The sequence below is a fragment of the Stegodyphus dumicola genome, chromosome 8, assembly GCF_044657685.1.
Source record: "Stegodyphus dumicola isolate Sdum_Otavi_A_Nest chromosome 8, ASM4465768v1".
NCBI classification, from domain to species: domain Eukaryota; kingdom Metazoa; phylum Arthropoda; class Arachnida; order Araneae; family Eresidae; genus Stegodyphus; species Stegodyphus dumicola.
In genome coordinates this window covers 2,943,669-2,959,459 of record NC_140775.1, presented here as the reverse complement: position 1 = coordinate 2,959,459, position 15,791 = coordinate 2,943,669, and the positions used below count along the sequence as shown (strand labels likewise).

The window sequence follows — 15,791 nt, the reverse complement described above, 5'->3', positions numbered from 1 at the left end:
ACTAAAAGCAAACATTGAGGGCTGTATGTTTAGGATATTTATCATTACAGAATTTGAATGTATTTTGCATTCCAGTTTTTATTATAATTTCTTTCAGGTTTTCATTATTAATTCATTAAAACATTTGTGTATTCATCTATGTATATATATAACAGGCATAACTAAAAAATGGTCAGCCGCATAACATTAAAATTTTGTGTATGGGACTGCTATAACATCTAGTTGTCCCCCCCCCCAACCTTTTTCATTGCAATCGGCAGTGCATAACAATGTATGTGTGTATATACGCATATACATATATGTATATGTGTGTGTACGTTTAATTGGGTGAGGGATAGCTCCTTATTCGGCTTAAAAATTATTACCTGGCCTTTAGTTTTGAAATCATTTGTCGTAGTCATATACTTCCCACTAAAAAGTGTTTCAAATGACGAAAATATTCATATTTTGGCAATGCATAAGCTCATAAGTGAGAATTAAAAAATAACTTTGGACAAATAAATAAATATAACTTTAAGTGCGGTCTTCCGGTTTTTATTTGCGAAAGTTTTAATACTCGTTATGAAAAACAAAAATACTTCCCACGGCATCCAAAGTTTAACCCTCGCCGACACAAGATGACAGGGCTACTTAATTTCAAAATTTGCGCTTTCTGGTGCTTTGAGGAATCGGTTAATTAAGTTAGAATCATTCGAGGAAGGAAGTATAAATGAAACGCAGCAAAATATGTGTATAACTTAATAGGCCGTACAAGAAAGTCATTTGGTAGCCCCATCAGACTTTTAATTAAACTGTAATTTTCATCCCACAGGTGGTGAAATTACCCCAAATAATTGCACCTGCTTTTAACAATGGGCAACAGACTTTCCGATTAAGTTCCTAATACGGCTTTCGCACGCGCCAGTTCGTCAACCCGGCTCAAATATATAAAACTTTTCCAACTGTGACAGAAGTTATAATAACGGAAAAAATCGTTTTAAGTTGTAATAATTTCACGAACATTATTCTTTCAAACTGAAGTTGAACAGGAATATTTGATGAATCGTTTTTGAGAAAGAATTTGTGCAATCGTTCATTAACTCTTAAAAGACCAGATTCTCTTCGGGAAAATTAACGACAAATCCTTAATTTTTCACTAGAAAATTTACTTGAAATAATAGTTGCTTTCTTCTGAAAGCTGATAATAATCAGGATTTTAATTTTATTGATCAATTTTACCGTTATAATTAATTTTATAATAATTTAACCGTTCTTTTAATTTTATAATATCGCTAGTTTAAACATGATATGATCAAAAGTAATAGCTTCTATTTTAATAATTACTTATTTGAAACAAGTTCGTGTGCAGAGATATATAAGATCTGATTTTCGTTATATGTTTGTTGTTGTTACATACTGAATGCTTTAAGATATGATTAAAAAGTATGATTTGTATAGTGCGCACACAAGGATTTCGTATTAGTGTTGTTCAGATACGAAAGTTAAGGAAAGCAAAGTTTTTAATTTTTAGCCTTCAGTATAAAACCTTTCAATTCTATAGCGTTCTTGGCAACTTCTTACAATTGCTTAATTTTGTCATGGAACTCATTTTTTGGGAAGACTGTTTGTAAAGGCCTTATTTTAGCCTAACGAATTATTTTTAGTTTTATAAACTTTACTTTCCCTTCTAATTTCAATTTCCTGCCAGAAATGAAAAATTTTAATGACTTGTATGCAAATCTAAGTGAGATCGGAATCAGTATTTAAACAGCGGTTTTAAAAGTTTGTAGTAGGAGAATTAGTTCCGAGTTTGCGCCACGTGTTTGAAGTAGTTCTGTACGTGAATAGTTGGTGCTTAGTCGCTCTCTTTAGAACATATTGATATTCTAGGCTCGGCTTTGCTGTGTGCAGCCGATTTAGCGGTTTAGATAAAGAAGGAGCCAGTCGTGTAGCTAATCCATACTTTTATTGTGATTGTGTATTTTATTAAATTCCTACTATTAGCTCACATTCTTCCTACGTCTTGTTCATATTTTCAATCTTTAATAAAACACATTTTATTTATCCGCTCAAGTTTAACTACATTTTAAAAAAATGTTTAAAAAAACAGGTTTAAAAAACCTGTAGTGGATGACACTTCATGTTAACATAGGTTTTTCAAATATAAATCTTTAAAAATTTTTAATAATTAAAATTTTCTTTTGTATTTAAAAAACATTCTTTTTTTTTGTATTTAAAAATTTTTTCTTTGTTGACCTTGTAGAGTTCCTCACTTTGTAAATGCTAAGTTATTTTGTGGACCGTGAAGGATCTTAAGACCAGTTAAGCGAATAATCGCTTGAGTTCGTGCGACAAGAAACAACAAGATGAAAGGGTAAATAACCCTTTATTATTCAAACAAGATTGAACAGAACTCCGTCTTGGAGTATAGAAAGACGACACTTGAGCTTGAACTTAAGAGGCTGAGAAGTCAACTAAAACTATTTTAAACTAAACAGATATAGCCGAAGCTATCAAAGTTTTAATGCAGTTGGCCCCTTTAACACGAGATGACTGCGAAGCTATCAAGGGCCCGAGAACGGCCGGACATAATAACAGCTTTGAGAGAGAGTAGCCAAAAGGCAGACTCGCGCAAATCAGAAACTCTGATTCTCTCTAACTCAGCAAGTAGAACTTCACGGTTAAATATCGCTCTTCCTCATTATGTATTCAGAGTGATTCTAAAACTACGTTCTGGCCGTAAGTAGTAAGTTGAAATTAAGAATTTGACAGGAAAGGAACTTTAACTTGAAATTTAACTGTTAATAAAATGAACATAATCCTTACAACCTAAGTAAGGAATTGACTTCAAAAATTTTTTTTATATTGCTTGTTTTGCTGTTCAAGTTACTTGACCACACGTGGTAGTCAATTTTGAGCACCGAGTGAGTGCATTTCTGTTAAGTTTAGTTCAAATAAAAAAAGTTATTTAAACCTTCTTTTTCAGTCATCTGTTCTTCCAAGACCTAGCGAGAACTCGCTACTTAGTCTTTTCAGTCAGTGTACAATCTATGATTCCAAAACGGACTAAAAAGAATCTACATGTTTAAATCTCTGGTCATGGTTTTCTGAATCTCTTCGCTATTATTAAAATTAGAATCATTTAGATGAGGTTCACGTTAAACAAAAAATACAAAATAAAGGAGTCTGTATGGACCAAATTTATCAAATAAGTGTGTTGAGAATTAAAAGAATTTTTTAACGAAGGAAATTACTTGACGAGAAGGATGTCGCACTGCCGTACATCAGAAACCAGTTATTAGACTAAACTTTTCAAGACCTGATGCTTTGGATTCCCTTCAGAAGTCTGTCCATTACATCGTTAAGAATGTGAAATTCACCGTCTGTCTCCCAGAAAAATATTATTTGCGAAGTATAAATTTCCAGTAAAAAGGGCACCAAAATGATCTTTATTCGAGATTTCTGAAACCGAATTTTCTGTGGCGTCTGTAAACCTTTCCCAGTTCAAGTAAATGACTGCATGTTTTCTCAGGATAATAAGAAAATCAGCGATTTTTATACATAGCAGTTGTCTGAAAGACAGGCATAATTTCTGTCATCCAGATCAAATTATGGCGAGCAGAAATTGGATCTTCCTTCCAGTCTAAACTCAATAAATAAGCGTAAAAGAAAAAAAAAGTTTCGTTTTTTCAGGGTCGTCCAGGACAATTTTCTCATCAGTTTCTTCACTGATACGAAGCTCATTAGCTACAGTAGGTTCCACTTAATGTGATCGCGGTTAGCGTTATTATTTGGATATTTATATGGAACTGCTGTAGCCCTAGCCATTTGCATACGTAAACAAAGAAAATACATCGCTCTTTGGGATTAACAATATGTCGGTTAATGTTATTAAAATAATATGCGATGAAGTTTTTTTCCTTATGTAAATGAACTTTAATAAATGAACTTTTGCGTAAACAGTCAACTATTTATGACACTTTTACTAATTAACATTCTGTGAAAGTAAGTATTAATATGATTCCAGCTATGCTTATATTAAATTAGTTAAATTTTATTAATATTGTGAAAAGTATTTTTCTCATCTCGCTTAATGTATCGCCCACTGTATCGCTTGAAAATACAAGTAAAGTTCTTTTATCAAGAATTATCGAACTTTTCTAAAGTCTTTATTCGTTCGAGAATGGACAGCGACCGCTACTGAGTTCATCATTAGCATCTTCCCATCCAACACGAAACCATCCGTACCAACGAAAATATTGAATCATGTTAACCCTTGGTTTCCATTTGTTTTGTACAATATTTTAGCACGGCTGTGAAGTCGGTAGGGAAAATGACCGACTCCGACTCTGACTCTGACTCTTGGAATTTTAATGGCTCCGACTTCGACTCCGACTCCTTCATATATATGTAAACATATAAACATGGGTACAGCTTATTTTTTTAATATAAAAGAAGTAGTAGATGCTACAGATAAAAATTGATACATAGGAAGAAATATTTTATATTAATTAGCATTTATTATGAAATGGAAAAACTGTCATTAGTAATGCCTAAGAAACAATAAAACTTCGGCAAGATCTTCTTTGTTAGACTTGAGTAAGAAGAAGAGCTGTTACTGTTACGGCTACTTCCTTTAACTTTTCAGGATAGATTTTTTAAGTTCTAAAAGAGGTGTCTTGCAAGAGCAATCATATTTATCTATTTCTTCAAAGGACGTGTATAAATCTTGTTTGTATTTTTTCATTTTTATATCTATAGGCTCTTGGTTCTTTATTTTCATTCGCTTTGCCTTAGCTTTTCAATATTATCCAAATATTTGTCAAACTTTAATTCATCAGTGGAAGAAGATGATAGAGACTCAGTTGCAATATCTGCAGTTTGACTGTCCTGATTCGAATACTCCAGTTGTTCTGAGAATAATTTCATTCTTAATGAAAGTTCACAGATGGCTTTCTTTGCTTTTTTGATTTGTTTGTCATCCAACAAAACTCGGCGTTTTGGATCGCCATATATTGAACCCAGCAAGATTTTATTGTCTAGCAAACTAGTTTCTCTTTTCTTCATTGAAGAAATGATTCCTTCTGCAATAAACCCTCTATTTCAGGAACAACAAACATCGCATTCGTCCAGTCTCGCCTCCTGTCAATTCTTCAGATTGTAGCTTTTGTGTGGCTATATGTGGTGTTGAAAGAAGGATTTCCAGTTCTGCAAGATCATTCCATAGTCTTTCTGTTAGTGAAATATTAGGGTTATTTATATCTTCTGAAAACGTTCGTAATTCTAACAACCACTTTAACATCAAATATGTACTTCTCCATTGCGTTGCTCTTTCTCCTACTGGCTTTCTAAGAACATCAATTTTGGGAGTTCTTGCTGCTTACCTAAATTTACCAGTGAGATTTGTAACTAAATCAGTTTAATCACTAATGGCAAACATCACATCCATCCTTCTCCCTTATATTTATTTATTAATACGTCAATAAAATAGAAAATAACTATTTATTAATGTATATAGTTCATAAATAAAATATTAACTCAGTTTGACATTAATTTTTTCAATTTACTTTAATTTCATTTCAAATTCAAGCTGTACAACAAAAACTGGAGTCGGAGTCGAGGTGTTTTTTAGAAACTCCGACTCCTTTTACCCAAAAATCTACCCGACGCCGATTCTGACTTCATGACTCCGACTCCACAGCCCTGTATTTTAGAAGTACCTGTTGCTGTTTCTCCGCTTTACAACAAAGCTTTATAGCTGTTCTTTGCTCAGGGTTGGAATCTATGACAACAGTTGACGGTAATTACATCGAGGTAAAGGTTTGACTGCTTGGAAATTTTCGCCCGTAAGCAGACAATATTTTAAGATGAGATATCGTGAACTAAATGATGTAAAATGCTATTTTAAATTTTATTTGATTAATTTTATAACTTAAGACATACTATATGTGAGATGTAAAGCTAATGTATTTTTTTAGTCCGGAAACATTGACACGTCAGAAGGTGTTAATAGTTTAAGGTATTTTTATCTGTGATTTTATTATTTTGTGTTTGTAATATTCGATCTCTATGCAAAATAACAAGTTTGAGAATTACTAAATAATGGCCATTCTTATTTTCTCGCAGATGTTTTGTTACCATTGTCCACTCAGTGTGCCCCCATCATCAGTGGCGCCAAGGCCTCCGCCTCTTCCATTCTCAGTGTATTCAGCTGTCTCCCCTTGTGAGTATAACACTTCGTCCTAATATTTTGCTTTAATTTCAGCATGTTTCAGCATTTATGGGTAATCATTGTTATATGCCTTTTAATTATTAATCTCTAACTCGTAGGTTAAAGATTGAATGTGATCTGTTTGCAACTGGTATGGCCGAATCCTGCGAGTTCATGAATAGAGCTGTATATTTTGAACGTTTTGATAAAAACGCTTCAAATGTGCAATAAGTTGCTCCTGATTTATTTTGTAGGGACTGTGCCTGCAACTAGGTGTAACTTGTTGCAGATCCTTAAACACACGTGTAAGCAACATATCGCTGTGTCCAAGACGAAACAGAACTTAAAAAGGATGTAAAAGACGCTTTTATTCGGAACTCAAAATAATTCAACAGAAGGCATCTCCTGTGCTTACAAACCAGTCAGCATTTATTCCGTAACTCAAAATGATAGAACTGTTGGCGAGAATAACGCAACGTCGAAGTCAGACTGCTATTTCAGAATTTCAACTAGCAGCGTCGCCTTCAGAAGGCGGAACACGCTCTGACTAAAAAATCTAAACCTTCCTCTAAATACTATCTTTTTCTACCTCGTTTGAATACGCGCGAACCAAAAATAAGCATTCTGGTAGGAAAACGAAAAGGAAGAATGAAAGTAAAGATATTTAACATAAAATAACTGATTAAATAAAAATAAATATATACTTACCATTTCAAGAAAATTACGGTTTTTATTTTCACTAAAAATGAGCGAGGTATTAATTATTGATCTATAATTGTTCTGAAAAAACTTTTGTGTGTATTAATGTGGCAAGCTTCTACTAGCTCATGAATATAATTGTGCAAAATTCTTTCTCGGGAAGTCAATATTTTAAAATCGATCGTTATTCACAAAGAATGTTTTCAGCCGGTTCTTAAGAAAGATTTTTAAAAATATGCTGTTGATTTCATGAAAGACGTTCGTATATCAGACGTGACTAGTATAACAATATTATCACTATCCCATTTCCTAATACAACTGCTCGCATTCGATATAAGTTCAACTTTCAAGGTAATATTGTCAGTAAAATTATCAGTAAAGTTTGGCAGTAATATTGTCAGTAAAGTTTGCCTGTCGGTAAATTTCATTAAGCTGTTCTTAAAAGATAGCATATTTATCATGCGAAGAAATATAGTATTACGAGTTTTTGCCCTAGATTTTAATTTTGGGGGAATTTGTAGCATAACTTACCTAGTTTGACATATTTTGGGCAAATTAAAACGTGATTAAAATTTTGCACGATAAAGGAACATCAAAAGGATGAAAAGGAACGCGATTTCTATGTTTATAAAGCGGAGATAAATAAATCTTTAGCTACTTCTGTTTTCAAATAATGTGAGGTAAATTGGCTGTTATTAACTCTTAGAAAAGGGTGCTTTTTTACTTCAGTCGTGAAAAATTTCGGGTATAACTCTTCAACGAAAATAACCATTTCGACCGCTCTCGAAACCTTTGCACGATGTTTTAGCCTGACATCTGTACGTACGGACAGAATAAAGGACTGTTTTTGACAAAAAAGTTTGTAAAATGGATTTAAAATAGATTCAGAAGAGATTTTTTTCTTGACGTCTCTACGTATGTATGTATCTCGTATAACTCAAAAACGAGCAGCCGTAGAACGTTGAAATTTTGTGTATGGGACTGCTATAACATGCAGTTTTGCACATCCCTTTTTCCTTGAAATGGCTGCACCAGTTGTATACATTTATATTGTTACGTTTTTTTTTTCTTCTGACATAAGTTGTTACGTTATTTTCTTCCTTCACGTTTGTACGGGGTTTGTAGATTTGGAGTGAATAACGACGACACTTGATGAAGTATCAAAACACACTTTATTTGGCAGTATTGTCAGAACAGCTCCAAAACACGTTTTACAGTCGTCGATGAAATACTATAAACAAGCTGACATGATCAGCGGCACAGCCTTCAGGTTATCAGGCTATCACGGTGGAGACAGCTTCCTGCAAAGCACCCGACTATGCTTTTCGGAGTACAGCTCCCGACTCTGCTTGGTCGTTCTCGGAACTCCACGTACTCTCGAGACTCTCCACGCTACAACTCGCGATCCACTCGACGACACACGAGAACAGCTCCCGACTCTTCGGTTCAGTCATTCCCGGAGCTAAACACGCTCTCTCGACGATGCACTAACTCGCGATGCACTAAAAGACTCTCTCGATGCACTCGACGACCCGAGTGAACTTTCAGTTACATGCACCGAAAATTATGCCTTGAACGCTGGCCGATTTGTTTGTTTTTGGTAAAAATTCTAATTTTAAATGAAAATGTGTTGTTGACTGTTTTAACTGTATTGGTGTTTTATGTTTTTGTGTATTTTACAATTTTTAATATATTTTACAATATTTTGAGTTTTTATGTATTTTAGCTTTGCCGCAAAGTGAGAGCTAAATTAATTGAATAAGATATACATCTCTGAAATAAGTGTAGATGAAATGCAACAAAAAATGTGCATAATTTAATAGGCCATCAGATTATTTACTGCCTTGCGCGTCGATTTACTTGCCCTGTAGAAGGGGTTTCTTCGTACGCGCAAGCATGTTGCAAAGAAACACACATTACAAGGTCGATACAAATGCGATGAGCAAGAAATTTCTCTTTTTTTTTTTCAACCTGCAGAAATAAGCAGTTATAATTATTTAATATTATAAGGTCACAAAATTAGAAAGAATTAATTAAAATAATTTTGAAAATTTAATTTGCTTCCATGATATGAAATTAAAAGCAATCTGCCAATTATTTTCAATAAGGAATTGTTTATCTTCGGGTATTAATTTTTTCCCCCAAAAAGTATTTTATGCATAATTTAACATTTCTTCTTCACGCTTTAGAACTATAATTATGATTAAGCAGTGGTTCAATGAAATTGATATGCAGTGGAGAAAAAACAAGATATGAAAGAGAAAACTTCAACTGGCGTGTCAAAGAAATAATTGTATAAGATTTTATTCTGAGTCGAAAACTGAAAATGAATAAGCGTTCTAAAAATTTAGAAATGGTCTAGAATAGTTAGAATTCAGTAACAAAATATTAATTCAATATCTGGCTATTTAATAAACGGAGTTTGAAATTGAACTGTAAGTTGTGTCAAAGTTTTGAGAATAATTCATTATTCTTAAAATGATGAAAGGAATTTTAAGATTCAATTATGTTAAGAAAAACATATACATCGGCGAAGAATTTTAATACTTTTACCATTATGACTTTTGAGAACAGTTTGATTTCTTGCTTCTGAAGTTCACAATTCTTTTAAAATCTTAATATGTGCCTACTTCAGTATATAAAAACATACTAGATGATATGTAAAAAATAGTTTTAATATTATTTATGCTATTATGAAAGTCTTGGTTTAAGAATGACTAAGTAATGCATGGAGGTCAGAGTATAAATAAATTATAAGAAAATACGGTTTAATTTGAGGCCAAAACCAGACTACAATACTTACATAAAAGCATAACTTGAAATTCTATAATAATTACAATTTGTTCATATGAAAAATTGATAGTTGTTTTGAAAACTATTAATAATTTATTTTTGTTAACATGTTTATGTAAATTATTCGATGGATATATGCACTGGATTTTGTTAACGTAGTTTTAAGTTCAATTTCATCCATCATATCGGGAAATGGGAAGTGACAGGGCTAAAAAACAGATAGCGATTCGTAACTGAATCTGAGATTTCTATAAAATAACAGAACAAAAGAGAGAAAGATTTTAGAAATAGCAATATCAGAAGAGACTATAAGCAGTTACTAGATTTTAGATCATAACAAGTCACTTAACTGACAAATAATTAAGATTTAGGAAATTGCTTTTTTCTTCAAAAATAAACATCTAACATTATAACTATTATAAAACTCATGCTTTTTCTTTTTAATTCCGATTTTAAAAACTCAGAAGTAGAAGGATATAGTGTCTCGATCAAAAACCATCAATGTCAAAAGGTAGCTGCAATTCACTCATCCGAAGTGTGCAAGTTCAAACCTGAGTGTGTGAACTGTGCCAGACCGCTAGTTCCGAACGGTATGCCGAAAGGATTGAAATAGAAAATAGGATGTGTTGCAAATATCTGCAGTCTGTACTCACTACAAACTTCAGACGATGTTCAAAATTCTTCTTTGTTACTCAACAAAAGGCTTAGCAAAATCTAACCTTAGAAATAAATTAAAAAACTGCGAAATCACCTTTGTCTGTAAAGATGATTCGGATGCTATAATTCCCCCTAGAATCCAGAGCAGGCTGTGTTCCCTCGTGATTCAAAATAATCCTCCCAAAATTACGTATGGATGCGCTTATATTATGTTAATGATATAAGTTATGTTTCTGAGATTTTCAAGGCAATCGAGGAGGAAATTAGTGGCATTTTTAAAGTTTTAGGGTTCTGTGATTTTTGCTAACAGTTATTTTAATTTGTTAGACATTACGCCCCTCACGTTTCCTCGTCAGTATGTTGATCAGTTAGGGTGAACGAGAATCAAGTGTTGATCAGTTAGGGTGTATTTAAGCTGAGGTAGCGAAAAGCTTAGTCCGAGCGTGGTTTCTCTATTATGAGCGCACGTTGTTAATTCTACCAGCTTTTTAACTTTGAATTTTGGCTTTGCGTTTCCGCCGCCGAAATTATTACCCTGTCGGTTTCTGAGTCAACCTATTATTTTTAATCGAATTGTGTAATCTTGCACCACTCTTTAACTTTGAATTTAGTTGTTACTTTACCTCTTTCCATACCCCATGCCCCAAGTAGTTGGTGGGTGTATAAGCACGGAAGTCCGTGCCGTCTGTAAACTATTGTTCAATAAAAGTGTATTTTACACCCCTTCTCTGTTGTATTCATCTTCGAGTTTGGGCGAAAAGTCGAAAGATAGACATTGAAGTAGATCTAGTTACGCTGCAGGTAGAAAAGAAGGCATGCTAAGAAGGCGGGAGAAATACCTTATAACTTGATCTGTAAATTTTCCAGTCTTTTCATGATTTTTGATGATATCTTATAAGGTATTTTTTCGCTCCTTCTAGCATGTTTTTGTGGTGTAATGGTAGCACACTCGACGAGAATTCGAGAGGTCCAGGTTCGACGTTTGGTGAGGGCATTGCTCATTTTTAACGTCTCCCGCATAATATAAAACCTAATGACTGTACAGTCTTTAGATATAACAATAATTAATCTTTTTTATGTAAATTCGTAATGCTCATTATCATAAATAATTTGCCTTTTTATTAATAGATCTCATAAATTATTTTATCTTCTAGCTTACTACATTGCGTTTTTATGTTAACTATCCCCTTCATGATGTGATAATTACAAGCGCTGGCAGCAGCTTGGTTTGAACTTTCTTGCTGTATTTTGTTTTTTCTCAGTTTGCCTCTCTGCGTTCACAAAACGTCTCAAGGACTTTAATAATAACAGTTAGAACAGCATATAAGTGTTTCTGAAAAATGTTTGCGATTACTTATGAACTATATGTCTTCTTGTAGTTTAAATGCCTGTACGGATTACTACTATAACGTTTTTCACAAATTAGAATTTTCGTTGGGATTAGTGCGTTATGCACGAGTACCCTGGTGCTACATCATTTTACTGAAACTCTGAAAGATCATAAATGGAGACGTCATTCTTACTGCTTTCAGCACAAACTTTGTGTAATAAAGTTTAATCGCAGACCTAAATACCTGTTAAGAAAATCAACGTAATATAGTAGTAAGTAAATCTTATCATGTAAAACATTATATATTTTTGCAATGTTTCCAACGGTGAAAAAGATCCTATATACTATTATTCGTAGCTTAATATCTGCTGGAATTTTGGTCAAGCAAACCAACTGAAATATAGAGTGAAAATCACTAGGCTGAATATTATTCCGAGACCAAAACATGTTTGATTTCTTTAGACACACCGTCAAAAACAGCTAATGTAAGTAACTAGTTAAGGTGGGTATGTTGCCTAAGTTACTATCTGTTTAAAAGGAGCTGCTGTACACTAAATCCTTAAAAAATGATTTTGATCACTGAGGCATATTAGCTAAGTTTTTCTGCTTGTTGGCCGATGTTTTGGCGCATAACCTGAAAAACATATGATTACATTTACTCGTCTAAAATTAAAATCCTTGAAATATCATAAAATTCTGATCAAAACCATAAATTTATTCACATTTATTAAAGACAATTACTATAAACAGCTCGAAAACACCGTAAGTATTTAAAAACTAATAAAATATTCTAAATTCGGAGACAAAATTTATCTCCTTTTAAAATCTTAAAAGTGTCCCATATGTAGATTCTTTCTTTCTGAAACATTTACGCAGGCGTAAAAGCACTTTAATAGCAAATATGGCAAGTTATTAAAAGCATGGTAATTAATTTAAAGATTAAAAAAAGACGATTGAATATTACAATTAAAGGATTTGCTGCAAGAGGGAGGTAGCTGCAATTTTTCAGGTTTTCAGGAAACCGTAAAAGACGTTTTTTACGTTTAAATTTCTAAGTAGTGGGAAAATATTCTTTTTTAATGGATTTTCTTATTTGTTTTTACACATTTTAGCACAGCGTTTTCACTCAAAACTATGCCTTCCAGACGATGTGGCGTTTGTATGATGGCTGGAGATACCTCTTTTTCCCCAAAAATGGATGTTCTATCTACGTCTAGAAAATTTTCACCCATACACAGAAATGAAAATCACCTTTTAGGATTCTACTGTATTTAGTATCTTGTGTCAACATCTTTCATATCCTACTAGGCTGATAGCGAGTTATTTTGTAGGGTCATTAGGTTAAGGGGGGAGTATATAAGGTATTTTCTTCCTCATTCACTGCATGCTTTCGTGATGTAACGATAGCACACTTGGCGCGTATTCGAGAGGTCCAGGTTCGAGTCCCGGCGAGGGTACTACTCCTTTGCCATGTATCAAGCATAAAAAACCTAATGTCTCTATAATACCTTAGTCTGAAACAAATCACAAAGTTTTGAGAATGTTAAAATATTTAAAATTCTTCAATGAACAGAAAGACACCACTTGTTCGACAGACGAACATTCTCTACTTGAGGATACTTAAATGAAGATAACAGAAAATTATCTTTCACTCTATATTACGGAGTTTGAGGCTACATATGAAGTAGATCATGCTAAAGTATTTAGTGGCGAGTATTTCAAAACGTCGGCTAGACAAAGCTGAATACACTTAGACAAAGCTTGCAATGATAGGTAACAGCAAAACGCGGCTGTCAGAAGTTCTAAGTTCAGATTAAATACACAAAACCACTGATTTGCGTTCTCGTGAGGACTGCGGAAAAAGAGAAGTTACAGTAAACGTTCAAATGACAATAATTGGTTAATTAGCATAAAATATCTTACAAGCTATCATATTTCATTTAAAGAATACACAATTACATTTTTCAATCGCCACATTCTCGCATCATCTTCTCTCTTGTCTGGCGAAATCGATTGATATTAAGAGGCTTTCGAAACAGACATTTTGCACTAGATTTCCACTAAGTTTATCCAAAGAAGCCAGAGCCCATCCTTTTTCCTGATCCTGCCAGCTTGCAGAAACTTACATTACACAGACATGAAATTACGATACTTGGACATGTGGTGCGTACCCATACAATCCCTGGTAGTAAGTACCAGCGTTACTTTTACGTAAAATCATGGCCAGAAACACGGCGTAATTTATTTCTTCCATTTACAGTTTTTTTTAAACTTTTTGCTTCCAATTGCTTTTATTCGAAACTTTTCGCCTTTTAATAACCTGAAAGGCCACTGTTGTTTGCATCATCTTCTCTGGAAGCAATTTCCTCTCTTTCAGCAGGCTCGAATAAGTCACTAAATCCAGAGCTAAATAGCATATATAGGGAGCTAAATATAGTTATAAGAAAATACCTTGTAAACATAATATATTAGATTTATAGGGTATTTTCGCTTCCTTTCCGCGTGCCTTCGTAGTGTAATTGGATAACACGTCCGGCTAGCAAAAGGTCACATGTTCGAATTTCGGTGAGGGCATTGCCCATTTTCACTTCTTGTATAGTCATCGATAAACCTGATGACTCTACAAGCGACACCCGAACTAAAAATGTGATGGATGATAGTTCGTCACTATGAGAATTTGGGGACTGTCTCCCCAGTGTCCCTATCAAAGATAAAACATAAAAGGCACTAATTAGATAATACGTCCTGCTAGCAAATCGGGAGAGTCGGTGTTTGATTGCCAGCGAGGACATTGCACATATGTCACGTCGCCTGCATCGATAAACCTAATGATTCTACATGTGTTTTAGAATTAAAAACACTCTACTGTTGACAGGTGTTGTTTACCTTCCTGTAAATACTCCTGCGATTGGTTTCAGGGAAAGGAGTTATCTCTGTCTTGCAACAAACTAACGAAACAAGCAGCTATATATGTTAAAAAATACATGAACACGAGAACTAACCATTAGATCCACACGTTTTTGGTACCAAATGAAAGAGTTTTGTTTTTGTTACAAGACAGTGCATGTAATTCCAAATTTTCACAGGATGGAGGTACCCGCGTTTGGCAGCAAACTCTTCATGCTGATCTCTCTTCATTATGCAAATAATAAAAGACAAGTAACTTTGTAAGGTTTATTCTATTTAACATGATATTTTTGTATTTTAAATATTTTCGCATTTCTATTTTTCTGACAGTTCCACCAGAAATGCTAAGTAAACAATTTAAAACAACGAGTTCAAAAGTTAACAGAATAGCGGCAACGCAGCCCTGATCCCTTGTATTTCTTAGTCTAGCGACCACTGTAATGTGATGATTGTTGATGACTGGAACTTTTACTTGCTGTTATACTACGACCGCGTAAGCACAAAAACAGTTACATAAAAACTTTTTAAACCGATTTAGTTGTTTGAGTGCTACAAAATCAGTGCTACAAAAATAGGCACATTTTTGTAGCACTGATTTTGCAACAATGGAAGATGAGAAGAGAATTAATTTTTTTATTGTGAAAAGAGGGTGTGAAAACTTCAGAAATTATTTGCTTCTGGGAGGAGTATTCTGTTCCCATGGTTGAAAACACTTTTACGGTGTATTTGATTTGAGAGTTTACTCGGATAAAAATGTTTAAGAGACAACGAGAATGTTTTTTTTTTTTGGAGAAGTTTTCTTTTTTGTTGGGGTGAGTGTATCGAATTAAATAGGAATTATGTTGAAAGCCTCTTCGTAAAATTGATGAAAATAAATTGCACTTGAATTCCTAAAACTTTAGAAACATGCCTAGTATTATTATTAGGCCGCAGGAAGCTGATGTTAAGCTTCCTTTAGACGTCTTAATTTTTTGTAAGTTCAAGCGTACAAGTGAATGTTCTAGTTAATTTTACTTTTTGTGGAAATCACTTTGTGTTTCTGCATTCTAAATTAAAGACTATAGTTTGTCTTTCAGTTCATAGTGTTTTATGTTAATTAACTAGTTGTCTTGTTACTTTTGTGCACTTTCATTTCTATTTTTGTCAGCTCGCACCAGAATGCAGACTAGCTAATGTATGCAAGCACAAGAATTCTTGATTTTGAGAAAGAGCTTT

The 15,791-nt window shown here is 33.6% G+C and overlaps 1 protein-coding gene across 1 annotated transcript in view; it reads left to right on the top strand.

Annotated features, from left to right (window-relative positions):
- Positions 1–15,791, top strand: part of Drgx (Dorsal root ganglia homeobox) — a 178,763-nt gene that overhangs the window by 58,279 nt on the left and 104,693 nt on the right. Inside the window, exon 2 of the mRNA XM_035350942.2 lies at positions 6,106–6,202. Coding sequence (XP_035206833.1) covers positions 6,106–6,202 — 97 coding nt within the window. The remainder of the gene's footprint in view (positions 1–6,105; positions 6,203–15,791) is intronic.